This window comes from Drosophila innubila (assembly GCF_004354385.1).
Source record: "Drosophila innubila isolate TH190305 chromosome 3R unlocalized genomic scaffold, UK_Dinn_1.0 2_E_3R, whole genome shotgun sequence".
Taxonomy (NCBI): domain Eukaryota; kingdom Metazoa; phylum Arthropoda; class Insecta; order Diptera; family Drosophilidae; genus Drosophila; species Drosophila innubila.
In genome coordinates, this window is record NW_022995380.1 from 17,843,890 (window position 1) to 17,857,864 (window position 13,975).

Sequence of the window (13,975 nt, forward strand, 5' to 3'; positions counted from 1 at the left end):
TGTATGTGTGTGTGTAAGCTTGCGAGCAGTCCCTCATTGGACTTAAATTTAAAATCGACCTGTCTTTCTCTCTCTCTCTCTCTTTTTGCCACACTTCAAGTGAACAACTTCCGATCTTGCGGTTACAACGCACACAAACAAACAGACATTCGTCAAGTTAGCAGTTTTTTGTGTACTCCGTGGATTTGTTTATGCCACAATAATCCCAAAAAACGACACATGCGGCCAAGTGTAGCGAAAATATTTGCACAGGCTACCGTTGATCAGCTTTGTAGGGAATTTGAGTCGAGTAAACAAAGGCAGCAACAACATTTTTTACTTTTAATTAAAAGTTTTATGGACTCCACTCACATGCACATTCATACACACAAATACACACTTGCATATATAAAAACGTAGCCACATTCAAAGTTTCCTATAAGAATGCCAAAAGTGGACGCTGGTGGTCCATCAACAACAATAACAAGTTGTGTAATGTAAACAATGCAACGAAATGTTAATTAGCAGTTTCACTTTACAAAAGCCGCCAAAGCCACTTAACAGTAACAGCAACACTTTGCTTAATTTTAACAGCGTCTGCAAGCTTAGCATCAGCTGTAAAAGAAACGTTGCCAAAACGCGAACAAATGCCAAGGGTGCGGTTATAAACGCGTGAAAAGTGTGCAAAATTTTGAATTCAATTTATTTTAAGTTTTTAATATAATATATTTAAAAAAATATATCACAACATGTTTTTCTCCAATTACAATAATATGTACTTAAAAAACTACTGCTATAGGTAAAATGCAATAAATCTACATACATACAAAATGAAAGAAAGGCTGCAAACTGATCATTAACCTAAAATAAAAAAATAAATAATTTAAAAAATTAGATTCTATCGGTTTAAAAAATCAGAGAATAATTAAAGCAATTGAGAATGTACAATTCTATTAAATTAAATAAGGCTCTAGGTTTTTGGGGTTTGCAGCCTTAAATTTACCTATTTAATGCTAAATTTTTAACAACATTATTGTTTCCTTATTTGCAGCTCTGTCTATGCAGGTCCTTTGCTTGCATCGGCCGCCAATGGCATGCAATATGGGATGCAATCAGTGGCCTCGCCCACCCACATGCAACAGCAACATCACCAGCACCAACAGCAGCAGCAACATCAGCAGCAACAGCAACAACATCATCAGCATCACAATTCCACAAGCAGCAGTCCGGGTCCAGTGGGTTTGCTCCACACCAGCGGCTCGACAACCACTGGAGCCACTGGGCACAGCTCGTTGCTGGACGATGGCTATGCATCGCCCAAGAGCAGCCACAGTGGCAACGGTGCTGCTGGTGGTGGTGAAACCTTGCCACCCTTTAACCGCTTTGCAGCAGCCAGCGGTGGTGCTGGCTATGGCAACGGCGTGGCCAATGGATCTGGCACTAGCGCTGAACGGACTGGCTATGCATCGCTGACCAATTACCGCACACACGTAAGTCGCGGCTAGCTGCCACCCCAACCCTATTCCCTATTCCGTAACTCAACCCCAACAGTGTTGCCGATGTAGCCTCATTCTTTTCATTTTATTCAATTTAAATTTCCTAGCTGATGCTTATAAATTATGACACTACTCACAAAATAGTTTTATTTCTATTAAAATAAGTCCATCCTGATAAAAAAAAAACCAAATATTTTCCTTATCGAATTCTTGCTTAATTGGGCACAAAAATGCAAACGCAGAATGCGTTACTTTTCTCTCAGACAAATAAAGTTTACTTTTAGTCTCTTTCAACAAATGAAACAGGAAAATTCGGGCAGATCTGCAACATTATGTAGCAGATTCAAAGCGATACTTCTAAATACAGAATTTGGTGCTTCTAGTTCTTCATCTCTGATAACTTTTTGTTCATTTGAACAGACACAGAAATAATTTCATTTGTTCTATATTTTGTTTAAATAGTTTTACTCTTTCTTCTATTTAAGACATGAAAATGTCTAGTTTTTATAGATTGTTCTTTGCACTCTAGAATGAATTGCATCAGCAAAAAAATGCAAGATTACAATTTTGAATACTTAGTTGTAAACAAAATTAAAATATAAATAATTTTTCTGGTCGCTCTTTGGCATCACTGATCCCCATTTTCCTACGCATACCTTTTCCCAACTCGCGCTGTCAACAACATTCACTTTACATTATTTGGTCTTGTTTTCTTTGTGCTTGCAGAGCGATGCCTGGTCAGGTCATTACGAGCCAATTAGCTACGCGTCCAGTGCCAACAGTCAGGCACAGTTGGGTGGTGGCGGTGGCGGGGGCGCCGCAATGACCAATGTGATACGCAACGGACGTGCCGTTGCAGCAGCAGCTGCCGCTGCAGCCGCCGTCGATGGCGCTGCCAGTGCTGGCGTTGATCCTTCACGCTTCTTGGCCAATGCCGCACATCTATCCGCATCGGCATCGTTAACAGCAAGTAAGTGTGGCATCCACATGCCAAAGTATTATATAAATACACATCTATATAAGTATGCTCTGAGGTCTAGTTAAGCAATAAGGCCAGAAATTCCAAACCCAAATCCATTTTTAGGTAGAATTTCACACCAAATAGACTCCAGCTATTTGCGTAACCTGTGCAAACTCTCCGGCCAGACACAACAACAATTGGTGCCAACTGTTTTGTCTGAGCATATAAAAAAAACGTACTTATAGAGATGCTAGTCAGCCAAAAAATCAGTTTAATAATATATAAATTCCAGGAAGAAAACTGCATAATACTTTCAGTTGAAAAATAAATTTTATTTGCAAATTTGTTACCCAATTTTCCTTAATTTAAAAAAGTTAAGAGTTTTTCAAGTTCAAAATTAGTGACCATTGGAAAAATTATATGTTATAGTCGTATTTATTAGATTAGATTTTATTAAACAATATATTTTATATAAGTATATCTAAATATGACCTTGAGATTAGGAATCCTTGAATATCCTTCAACTAAGTTAATTGAATTACTTATGCTACCTATTTAAGTTTCTTTTACACACATACATTTTTATTTAAAAATTTAAGTATAACGTATAATAAATTCAATTAATTTTTTTATCAACTCTTGAAAATGAACAAAAAACAAAACAACAAAAACAAACAACACAACAAACAAAATAATATCAAAGCATAAAATACTGATAAATAATATCAACAATAATAATAACAACAAATATAAAATAAAATTCGAATCTTAACAAATAAATTGCAATACAAAACTGTTTTTTCACACATCCACACACACATACTTAAGAAACTTACAAGAAAAAAAAAACCTCCAAAAATATTGCAAATACAAATTTTCGATTTAATTCTATACTTCAAATTTTCAAAGCATTACTCGATGCCGATTTTTTCACTGAGGGGCGAGAATGTGTCAATTGTGGTGCGATTTCAACCCCATTATGGCGAAGGGATAACACGGGACACTATTTATGCAATGCCTGCGGCTTGTATCATAAAATGAACGGCATGAATCGACCACTTATAAAACAGCCTAGAAGATTGGTAAATGTCAACACCACAACTACAACTACTACAACAACAACAACAACTACCCCAACAATGATTACTAACAAAGTCTCAAAAAAAAAAAAAATTACAAATCAGTTAAACATTTGCTTTTGTGTGGAACAAAATTTTTCAAAAACAAATTAATAAATACTACAATATATAGAAAATATATTGAGATCCTTACAATAATGGGCTATAAGAACTTATAGAAATCCGCCAGCCAGTCTGCAGTTACGTGCAACGTTCTCGCTTCTTTCGTTGAACAAAATCTGAATAAATATGGAACCAAGAAATGCATAAAGAGAAAATTAATTGAATTTATTATATTAGTCAAGCGCTAATTAGTTTTGTATGCCTAAAACAAAAAACTAAATATCGAAAACAATTTAAATACCAACCAAAAAAAAAAAAAATTTAAATCAACAACAACAACAACAACAACCGTTTTCTTCATTACAACAAATTCTAATTGCATTATTACAGTGGCCGCTGAATCAGGCGGGGATTTCTATAAGAGCTTCCCATTTAACGTGGCCACAAGTAGCCGCAATAAGGCAGCATCCACAAATGCCAACAGCGCAGCCGGTTCCGGTGCCGGTGGCGGCTCAACGTCAGCGACATCGTCGTCAGTGGCTTCAACGGCGCTCGACGAGCACGTTAGTCGCGCCAATTCGAGACGCTTGGTAGGTCGTCCTATTAATTACAAACATACCAGTAGCCAACAGTCAACAACAGCCAAACCAAATGAAAACCAAAGCAAACCAAACCAAACCAAACCAAGCAACCAATACCAATGCCAATACCAATACCAAAACCAATACCAAACCAAGCAAAACCAACCTAAAAAACTAAACAAATTAACTCAAATGTCCAACTAACTAACTAATTAACAATTGCAACCATATTGACAAGTAATCCATAATGAGTAGTTAATATTAATGCTAAACTAACACAACTCTAATATTTTCTTTATATTTCTTAATTCCAAAAAATATTAAAATATAGCAAAATCCAAAAAACAGTTAAGTAGTACTTAAAGCATGTTACAATTCTTGTAAAAGTTCAAATCCGACTTTAGCAATTTGAAATATTATTTAGAAATATTCCAATATTAAATATTGACTTTTAATTTAATTCAATTGCACGATATGATTTTAAATGTCTAGAAATTAATGTCTAAGACTCACTTTTTCATTGCCTGTTTAAGTAGTCTAATTACTAGCTGAAAAATATTAGAAAATAACCTTCAGATACAATTAAAATCTCTTAATCTATCAGTAAAACTAACAATACAATTTGGGACTAAGAACTTTTAAATATTTACATTAATAAACTAGGAAAACGGCTTAAAAACAATGAAATTGAAAAAATTGATTTGTTTCTTGGTTCAAGTTTAGTAAAATTATAATTTTAATACACCAAAGAAATATAATAATTGTTATTTGTAATTTAGAAAGTTGCTATAGCTATAATGTTACATAATATACATTGGTTTTGTTGCATGCATCCCTTTTAGAGTGACAATTTAACTTATGTACAGTTGTTTGGTTTATTTGGTATAAATTGAGATAGAACTTAAAAAAACAAAATATTGTTCCATATCAAAAGCAAATTTGACAAAGCCGCAACCCTCTCACACCCACTTACACCCACTCACACCCACTCACACACACACACACACTTTTACTCTCACTAATTGCTGAATTGAATTCCACAGAGCGCCTCGAGACGTGCTGGCATGTCCTGCTCCAACTGCCAGACGAGCTATACATCGTTGTGGCGTCGCAATCCTGGCGGTGAGCCCGTCTGCAATGCCTGTGGACTTTACTTTAAGCTGCACAATGTGGTGCGTCCCTTGACCATGAAGAAGGACACCATACAGGTGAGTTGGCAATTGTTGAAGCAACTCAAGGATCTGCAACTAAGTTCGAATATTATTTCAATTTTCACCGATAGAAACGCAAACGCAAGCCGAAGGGAACAAAGAGTGAAAAGTCAAAGAAGATGCGTGCTTCACAGGCGGCTGCATTGGTTGCCAGCAATGTCAATGCTTGCCACAATGCGGCAATGCAACTGGAGAGCCACAATCTGCAAATGGATGTCAATGATGGTGAGTTGAATGAATTAATTTAACATTGAAATCATTTATTTCACTTTGTGTTTCACGCATGCCTAATTTGTGATGTCTGCTTTCTCTCTCTCCCAACTCTCTGATTCTGCTGTGACTGCTCTGTGTCTGTTTGTGTCTGGGTCAGAAATGAAACCACTTGCATATATGTCATACGCATCACAGCAGCAACAGCTGCAGCAGCAACAGCTAAACACTGAGCAACATTCATCGGCGGCCAGCTCGCCCCAAAGCATGGTATCCTCCTCATTATCACCTAATGCAACAGCCCAACAGCAGCAACAGCAGCAGCAGCTCTGTGCTGGCCTGGACATGTCGCCCACATCCTCGTATCAAATGTCGCCCATTAACATGCAACAACAGCAGCAGCAGCAGCAGCAGCAGCAGCAACAACAACAGCAATCATGCAGCATGCAACATTCACCTAGCACACCAACATCAGTCATGTCACATTCCATTTACTCAACGCCATCGCCCACGCAACTTCACAGCAGCAACAACAACAACAATAACAATAATACATTGTTTAATCATAACAACAACAACAACAACAGCAATGAAAATAACAAACAAATTATACAGAAATATCTGCAAGCTCAACAGCTGAGCAACAGCAACAACAACAACAACAACAACAACAGCAGCAGCGATCAACAATTGTTGGCACAACAGCAACTTATGCACCTGATGCCGAACTCCATTACGGCAGCAGCAGCTGCAGCAGCAGCGGCGGCGGCGGCGGCGGCGATCAACACGGCGATCAAATCGGAGGCGGCCACCAGCAACACCAACACCACCAGCAAACAATTGGCTGCCATAACAACGACAACAACACAGACAACGGCATCGAACACACTATCCTCACTGAGTCTCAACAGCAGCAGCAACATTATCAATCTGCCAAATCCCTATCAACAGCAGACGCTTGGTCAGACGGAGATGCCCTTGTGTAAGGCCGCTCTCAGTGGCAGATCCTCATCGCCCTACTATCTAAATCATCTGGCCGACGAGGAGCAGCCAGCCATTATCAAACTGGAGCAATTGGATCATCATCAGCAGCAACATCACCACCAGCAGCAGCAACAGCAACAACAGCAACAGCAACAAGATGACATGTTGCTCAGTCGTTCAACATCAATCGATGAGCACTATGAATTGGCGGCATATCATCGCCAGCAACAGCAACAACAACAACAGCAGCAGCAACACATGTTGCAGCATGAGCAACAAATTACAAGCTATGCGATACACGCAGCCGCACAGCAGCAACTACACGAATTTGGACGAAAATATGGCGTTGAGCGCGAAACTGTCGTCAAAATGGAATAAATGTCGATAAATATTTGAAAAACTTTAGAACAGAATCGCATTGTCATGACCAAAGATATTGTTGTTACATAAATCTCACACAGCTCCAAAGAAACTTTAATCCATTTGTAGGTTAAGCATTTCAATTGCATAAAGAATTCAAAGTTCTCTAAGAACTTGCAACAGCGCACACACACTCACACACACATACACGCACACTCGTTTTGTACATAAATTTAAGCAAATTTAATTGACATTTCCAATAAGCTACAACTACTCGAGTTTTGTTATTTAAAATTTAGTTTAATTTTTAGCGAAATGTCTGAAGCATAAATCAAACACTTGATGGGTTTCTTTTTGTTGTTATGCCCAATATTTAATACTATTTTTTGTTATTATAATATATGAATAACACTTGAGATTTCTAACTATCAAATTCCAATTAGAAATTTAAGTACTATTTTATACGAACAATAATGAAAACATGAAACAAAAACAAAACATCTTACAACATAATCTCATGCAATTTTAGTTAATAATTTATCTATTTTTAAATAAATATTTAAAGCCAAATTAAGTTTTAGTTACGTACAACTTTTTACTTCTTTATGCAATATTAATATTATTATTATTTTTGAACAAATAAATGCCAATTACCCAATATTGAAAAGTGTCCTGTGTATTTATCATTCGGTTTTTAACTGGGCATTAAAGTCAATTATTTTTTTAGATCCGTGAACCGAAACGTTTGTACCGGAACACATTTCCAAAATTTTATGTTGATTTCATTGTACATGATTTAGATTCCTATTAAAATTACTTAAAATTTAAGCTAAAATTACATATACGGTTTATAAATAAATTTTTGTTTTTAAACATTTCAAAATTGTTATTGCTTTACCGGTTTATATTGGTACTAATGTATCGATAACTTTTAAATATTACTCTATGAACGAACTATCGAAATAATTGCTATCGACCGGCCGCCACAAGCAATCGCGAATGCTAGCGAAAAACAGCACTAACAGAATGTAAACGCAACTAAATTGATAATTACAAATCCATTGCATACTTTTAGGCAGGCTTCAGCCACAAATGTATAGATTGTGGAGTCATTCGACGTTTTCTCTTGGGCAGGCGAAAAATTTGATATCTTCTTGGTCTAAAATTTAGATTCAATAAGTATAAAAATATGTTTATTATATATTGTTTCTAAGATCTGAAATCCCAGTAAGTGGAGCGGAGGGCGACACCTATCGGCCTGGAAGGTGACTAAAATATATTAGCATACAATGTTATGTGTTAAAGTTAACACCGCTGGAATGTAACATAACAGTAATGTATTTGTAATGAATGTTCGTTAACATTTTAACGAGCCATTTTTTAAATATATTATTAAAATTGATTTATTATTAATTTCAGAATTTCAACTATAAATTAAATTGAGTACAGATGATCATTTAAATACAAAATTAATTATTAATAACATTCATAAAAGAATGGAATGTAACATAACAGTGATTTCAGATTTTCAACTATATATTAAATTGGGTACAGATGATCATTTTAATACAAAATTAATTATTAATAACATTCATAAATTAATGGTTTTCTCGACGGCGATTTTGTAACGCCTATTTACAAAACCAAACGATTTGAGTTTCAATAATCAATATTATGTTCAAAAATTTGTATCGGAGTTATATTTTAAACAGATGTTTAAATAAATGTTTTATACCGTGATGTTAATGTCATAAATTTATCGTAGCAATTGAAAAAATAACACACAAAAAAAACGGTTTCAAAATTAATTTAAATATCAAGTGTTCGGTGCTTAGTTACTATCCCAGTTAGGAATTCATACATATAGATACATATATACTTGTACAATATTTTTTATATGCCGCCATTTACGAAAGCAACATTTTCTGTGCGATAAGATAAGGCCGCATTGCCGAGTACGCATTTTGCTGTTCTCTCTCTATTTATATTTGATTTTTGCTCTATTTTTCGTGATTAAACTTTGAGTATATTTGCTTTTTTTTATTGTAGTCACGCGTAACAAAAACAAAGTATTAAACAACAGCAGAATATAATTTTATGTGGCAAAAGTGTTTTTGTTTATTGCTATAGCTGTTGGTAAAGGTGTGTGAAGGAGACGGAGAGAGAGTAAGTGGGGGAGCGAGTACGAGAGCGAAAGAGAGAGGGAGAGTAAGAGGTAGAATGAGAAGGAAGGTAACAGTAACGCTGACTACGTGACTGTACAAAAGTCTCGCATGTCGGGGACTTTGGGAACTGTCAGCTCGTGCAATGTTCAAGTGTGTGCCCCATGTGTATGAGAGTGTTGCAGGCGCTGCATGGGTTTGATTGATAGCTGATAACGCAGCGACACGGCAAAGTCACCTGGCCAGAGGCCCCAGTCCCAGATCGTTGAATTTATAACGAATTTGTTTTGTAGGGCTCTATAGATAAAGCAAATATTGAAAAAGTCAGTTTGATAAACATATTGCTGGTTCAATTAAACACTGTTTTTTATATCTTCAATTACTAATTCCTGGGTTTCCCCAAACGATGCAACAAATATTGGTTTTTTTTTGGATCGGCTTAACCAATTTTGAAACTTTTAAATTTATTTATCTTTCAGCTCTAAATTTAAAGTTAAATGTTATATAATTTATATGAAATTTTGTTGAAATCTTAGTTCCTAAGTACACATGTATATAGAAATAACTGTATAAATCTACCCGCTTATTATCTGCTTATAATATAATTCTAATCGGTCATTGCAGAGATTTTGCGATATTGCTTTTGCTGAAAACTATAGATTGCAAGTTCTATCGTCGGAAATGGGGTACTTGGCACTGAAATTGGGAATAGGAATGGAACTGGAGCTGGGTCATGGTTGATATCAATGTTTTGGTCTTGCAATGCACAGATAATGGGATGATAATGCCCACACTTGCTACATACATATGTACGAACGGTACATACATATGAAAGAAATCGTCTTACATGATATCATATTGTATATGCATGATAAGATATAGTTTCATTGTTTTGATTTCTGCTTTTTGTTTGATATTTTTGCAAACCAATTATCAATGCCCATATCTGTATAGACTTTAGTAGCTGTTCAGCTATGGGATCAGTTAGTTGCGTATATAAGAAGCTGCAAACTGACAGCTTTAACGGCACTTTAATGCGTGTGGCAATACTTGACACTTAAGACGGCAACGCCACTTTGATAGCTGTAAAACAAATCAAAACAAAACGAACAAAAATGCGACGGCAAGAAACATCAATAACAACAAGAAGAACAACAGAAAACAGAGCAGCAACCACACAACACGAAACACAAACACATCACAGTACTTGAACTGTTGCTGAAAAGGCTTTATCGTTGTCGCCATCTTGATTTCACATTTCAAAATGGCGCACAAGTTACCACACGCGCAAGCTAACAACAACAAGCATCGACTTATTGTCGGGTGTGTGAGTTGTGTACTCACTTATATATGGGCGTTGTATATAATTTAAGCATGTGGAATTTACTATATTTTTTTTTCTGGGTAATTTGAATTCTAACTGCTTAATAAAATCAAGCAAATATGATCTAGAAAAGCAAGCCGTAAATCAAAATATAGTATTTGTTGTACATAAACAATTAATAATGACTGCACTTGTCCCCAAGTGAAAATCGGGGTTTAATTTAAATGAAAAGTTTTAATTCAGTATATAGACCGATGTAGAACTTTTTTGGCTTTTCACTTAATTTTTTCGTTAGAAATGAATCTAAATCTGTCACATAATATAAAAATAAATTTACGAAAGTGAATTTCTGTAATTCTTGAAAATGATCATCATAGAATATTAACTAAAGATACTTTTTAGATTTTGCTGTCCGTTCCTTTGGTTGACATTCACACTGACACACACACAAGCATATTTGTATAACTGAGTGTGTACACACTGACACATACAGTTATTACGATTTACGATGAGTTAATTTTGCGCTTGACGCTCAACTTTTATGGCACTATTTATGTTAGAACTTAGACGCTGGTTGCTCTTGTTGTCACTTTATGAGCACGGGACTCAGAGGCGTCTACACGTATTTATTATTATATTATTATATTATTATTATTTTATAATTATGTATTTTGTTTGACGCCACGTTGCGACGTTGGCGATGATGCGTGTTTAAATGGAAAGTGCAAAACTTACTGAGCGAGCAACGAAATAACCGCACGGTAAGATATTATTTTTTTACATGGCCATTGCCATAGATAGGCAATCTGTATCTGTGGCCACGATAATGCTTATAAATAAGATAATATGATTTGATAATGGTATTTACCATATGCAGAAAGTAAAAGAAAGGAGCATGCCGAATGCCTAGCGCAATACATATATACATTGTACGTTGCACATACGTGGATACAGATATACTGTAATGTATCTGACAGATACGGAAAAGAAAACAGAATGAGGGAAAAGTGCCTGCGGTGTGCCTAATTAAATGTTGATTCACCTTGTTTTGAATTCCTGGTAGAAAACGCAATGCACACTTAGACTCATACTTATACTCATACTCGTATGCAACATTTGGCTGCCTGTCTACTCGTAAAGGAAGTTGCATGAAATTCCCTCTGGTTTGGTTGTGCAAACAGTTTGCATTTAGAGCAGAAAGCAACAATTCATTGCTCTGATTGTTGTTGTTGCTGTTGCTGTTGTTGTTGTTGCTGTTCTTGTTAGTTGTGTTGACTTGCCTGCCACAGTTCCTTGGCTGATGTCTTACTTTGCCTCGTTACATTCTGTGCGCCTTATCGCCAACTGACGTTTGTACTTCAAAATGTGTACTTAAGATAATGAAATGAAGAAGAAGCAGCAACAGCAGCGACTGACTGTCGACGCGTTGACAGAGCAACAACGTAACGTAACATGACAAAGCGAGGCAAGAGACAACAGGGAAGAGGCAAGAGACAAGAGGCAAGAGGCAAGAGGTGCAACACATCAGCACAAATGAAAATATGTAGACACGGGCTTGTCACCAACAACGACGTCTTCGCAATTTGAACTTTGAAGACAGACTTTCAACATGCACAATATTGTTCGGTTTCTATACTCTGTATACAGCAAAATCACAAAGGGTAGCTTACTTCTTAAAACTTCTTTACATAGTATTCTTTGTAAATGATTTATTTATTTAATCTACGAATTAAAATCTGATCTACTTAAGAATTTCTCTAGTTTTTGCAGAATAAAAACGGTTGAAATATTTTGGATAACTCTATTAATGTTCAAAAAAAATGTATTATTCACTCCAGGGTTAACAGTTTAGCTTATTATATGCTAGTTCTTGTCTTTTGTTTTCAAAATGTCTTAAGGATTTTGAAATTAAAGAACACTACTATAAACAAACTTTAACGTAGCTTTATTTCTTTAAGATTATATCCAGTCTGTGATGATGATATTCATTATTAGTTATACACTTTCTGATCGCCAAAAAATTCACAAATTAACTGGACTTTCTCTATATAGGGTATGCTTTAGTCGAATACTCGTAGCTGCCTTAAATTTAACTAGTTTCACGAGCATTGAAGTAAACAAAAAAATAAAGGAATCAAATTAATTAGAGTTCAAGAATAGATATAAATTATATATTCATATAGCGCACACTAATTCGGTTTTACTAAAGAACTTTGTACTCTATTTTTCAATAAAATATTTAATTAAAGCGCCTTATTATCTAATCTGAATAACAAAAAATAGAAAGATTGTGCATTTAATTTCAAGAGATTTTTCACTTCAAGTGCCACTTTAAAGTTGAGAACTCGTGTTGTTTTTTCTTTATTGCTAATAATTTGAACTTTATAAAAAAAACAATTTGCATTTGCAAATTCAGATCAAATAAATAATATTAAGAGGGTTCATTATTTAACACATCGGCGTCAATATAAAATTCAAAATAAAACCATTTAGATATGAATCATTTAAAAGGTTCACTTAATATGCAAATAATACTTTAAACGGAAGCACAATTATATTTATGTATTTTTATAATATTATCTAAATTATGAACACATTTTAATATTGAATTTTTTTTATTATAAATAAAAAACTTTTGGGGAATTCATGTTTTAAATCAACTGATTAAATGCAATAAATGAATTATTTTTTGTGTCTGCGTTTAAATTAGATTTCGTTTTCACTTTGTTCAATATCCTAATTGTTAACGATTTTTCTCGTTTTTCGATTTGAATATTTTGAGAATACGCTACGAGCGCGTTTTCAAAATAACAATGTTTCCATGTTGAAAATCCCAGTTACACTCACCAACTGTGATTAGATTCCATGGCGTTGGGCGTCCAAACTTAAGGAATTACTGAAAAATTCAAATTATTATCGCTTATTATCTTGGGACATTATCAGTTCAAACACTGATATACTGATACAGAGCAACAGGCGACAGCACCAGAAACTGAACCATAACCAGAAGCAGAAGCGGAAGCAGACCCAGACCCAAACCCAGAACCAGAAACAGAACCAGACCCATGCCAGACCGAGACCAGACCCAGGTGCTTGGGGAAGTCCAACAGATACCCCAAAACTGATACCGATATCCTATCCGCCAGCAGCAACAGCAATAACAAAATTGATAGCAAATCTTCATTATCTTATAAATACAGAGGCATATCTGGTCGCTCGTATTTGTTGTATTGCTGAAAGCCAAGATTAGATACTTTTATCTAGCTAGGTCACCAAAGAAATTGGCAACGAGTCACACCTCCCCGGGGGGGAACAGGCATTATCGGTTAAGCAAATGAAGTATGTGCCATTGGTACTATAAGCCCTAGATGTTTACACAGCCAGAAGAAGATAAGGACGAGTTATCGCTGATATAGAGACTCCGATTGGAGTAGGTTAAGGAGCAGCTGTCTCTGCTCCGATTCTCTCGCTCTCTGCTCAGGCTATTCTTACATATTTCGGGGGGCCTGTTGCTCTCACTATCCGT

General features: G+C 35.6%; 1 protein-coding gene across 2 annotated transcripts; it reads left to right on the plus strand.

Moving 5' to 3' along the window:
* The first annotated feature begins 1,030 nt into the window (after positions 1–1,030).
* On the plus strand, positions 1,031–7,621 carry LOC117790813 (box A-binding factor). Of its 2 annotated transcripts, none has more exons than XM_034630400.1 (6): positions 1,031–1,469; positions 2,202–2,445; positions 4,008–4,207; positions 5,242–5,406; positions 5,481–5,634; positions 5,780–7,621. In XM_034630400.1, the coding sequence occupies exons 1-6, from the start codon at positions 1,074–1,076 to the stop codon at positions 6,979–6,981; spliced, it is 2,361 nt and encodes a 786-aa protein (XP_034486291.1). In that variant the 5' UTR covers positions 1,031–1,073; the 3' UTR covers positions 6,982–7,621. The 2 variants fall into 2 exon arrangements, with proteins under 2 accessions (XP_034486291.1, XP_034486293.1); XM_034630402.1 differs by having other exon boundaries at positions 6,235–6,720.
* The last annotated feature ends 6,354 nt before the right edge of the window (positions 7,622–13,975 follow it).

Excerpts from the sequence above, each read along its gene's own strand:
- LOC117790813 (XM_034630400.1), top strand. The coding sequence starts at position 1,074 with ATGCAATATGGGATGCAATCAGTGGCCTCGCCCACCCACATGCAACAG. Across the intron at positions 4,208-5,241 it reads GCGCCAATTCGAGACGCTTG|AGCGCCTCGAGACGTGCTGG; the intron begins GTAGGTCGTCCT and ends TGAATTCCACAG. Across the intron at positions 5,407-5,480 it reads TGAAGAAGGACACCATACAG|AAACGCAAACGCAAGCCGAA; the intron begins GTGAGTTGGCAA and ends TTTCACCGATAG.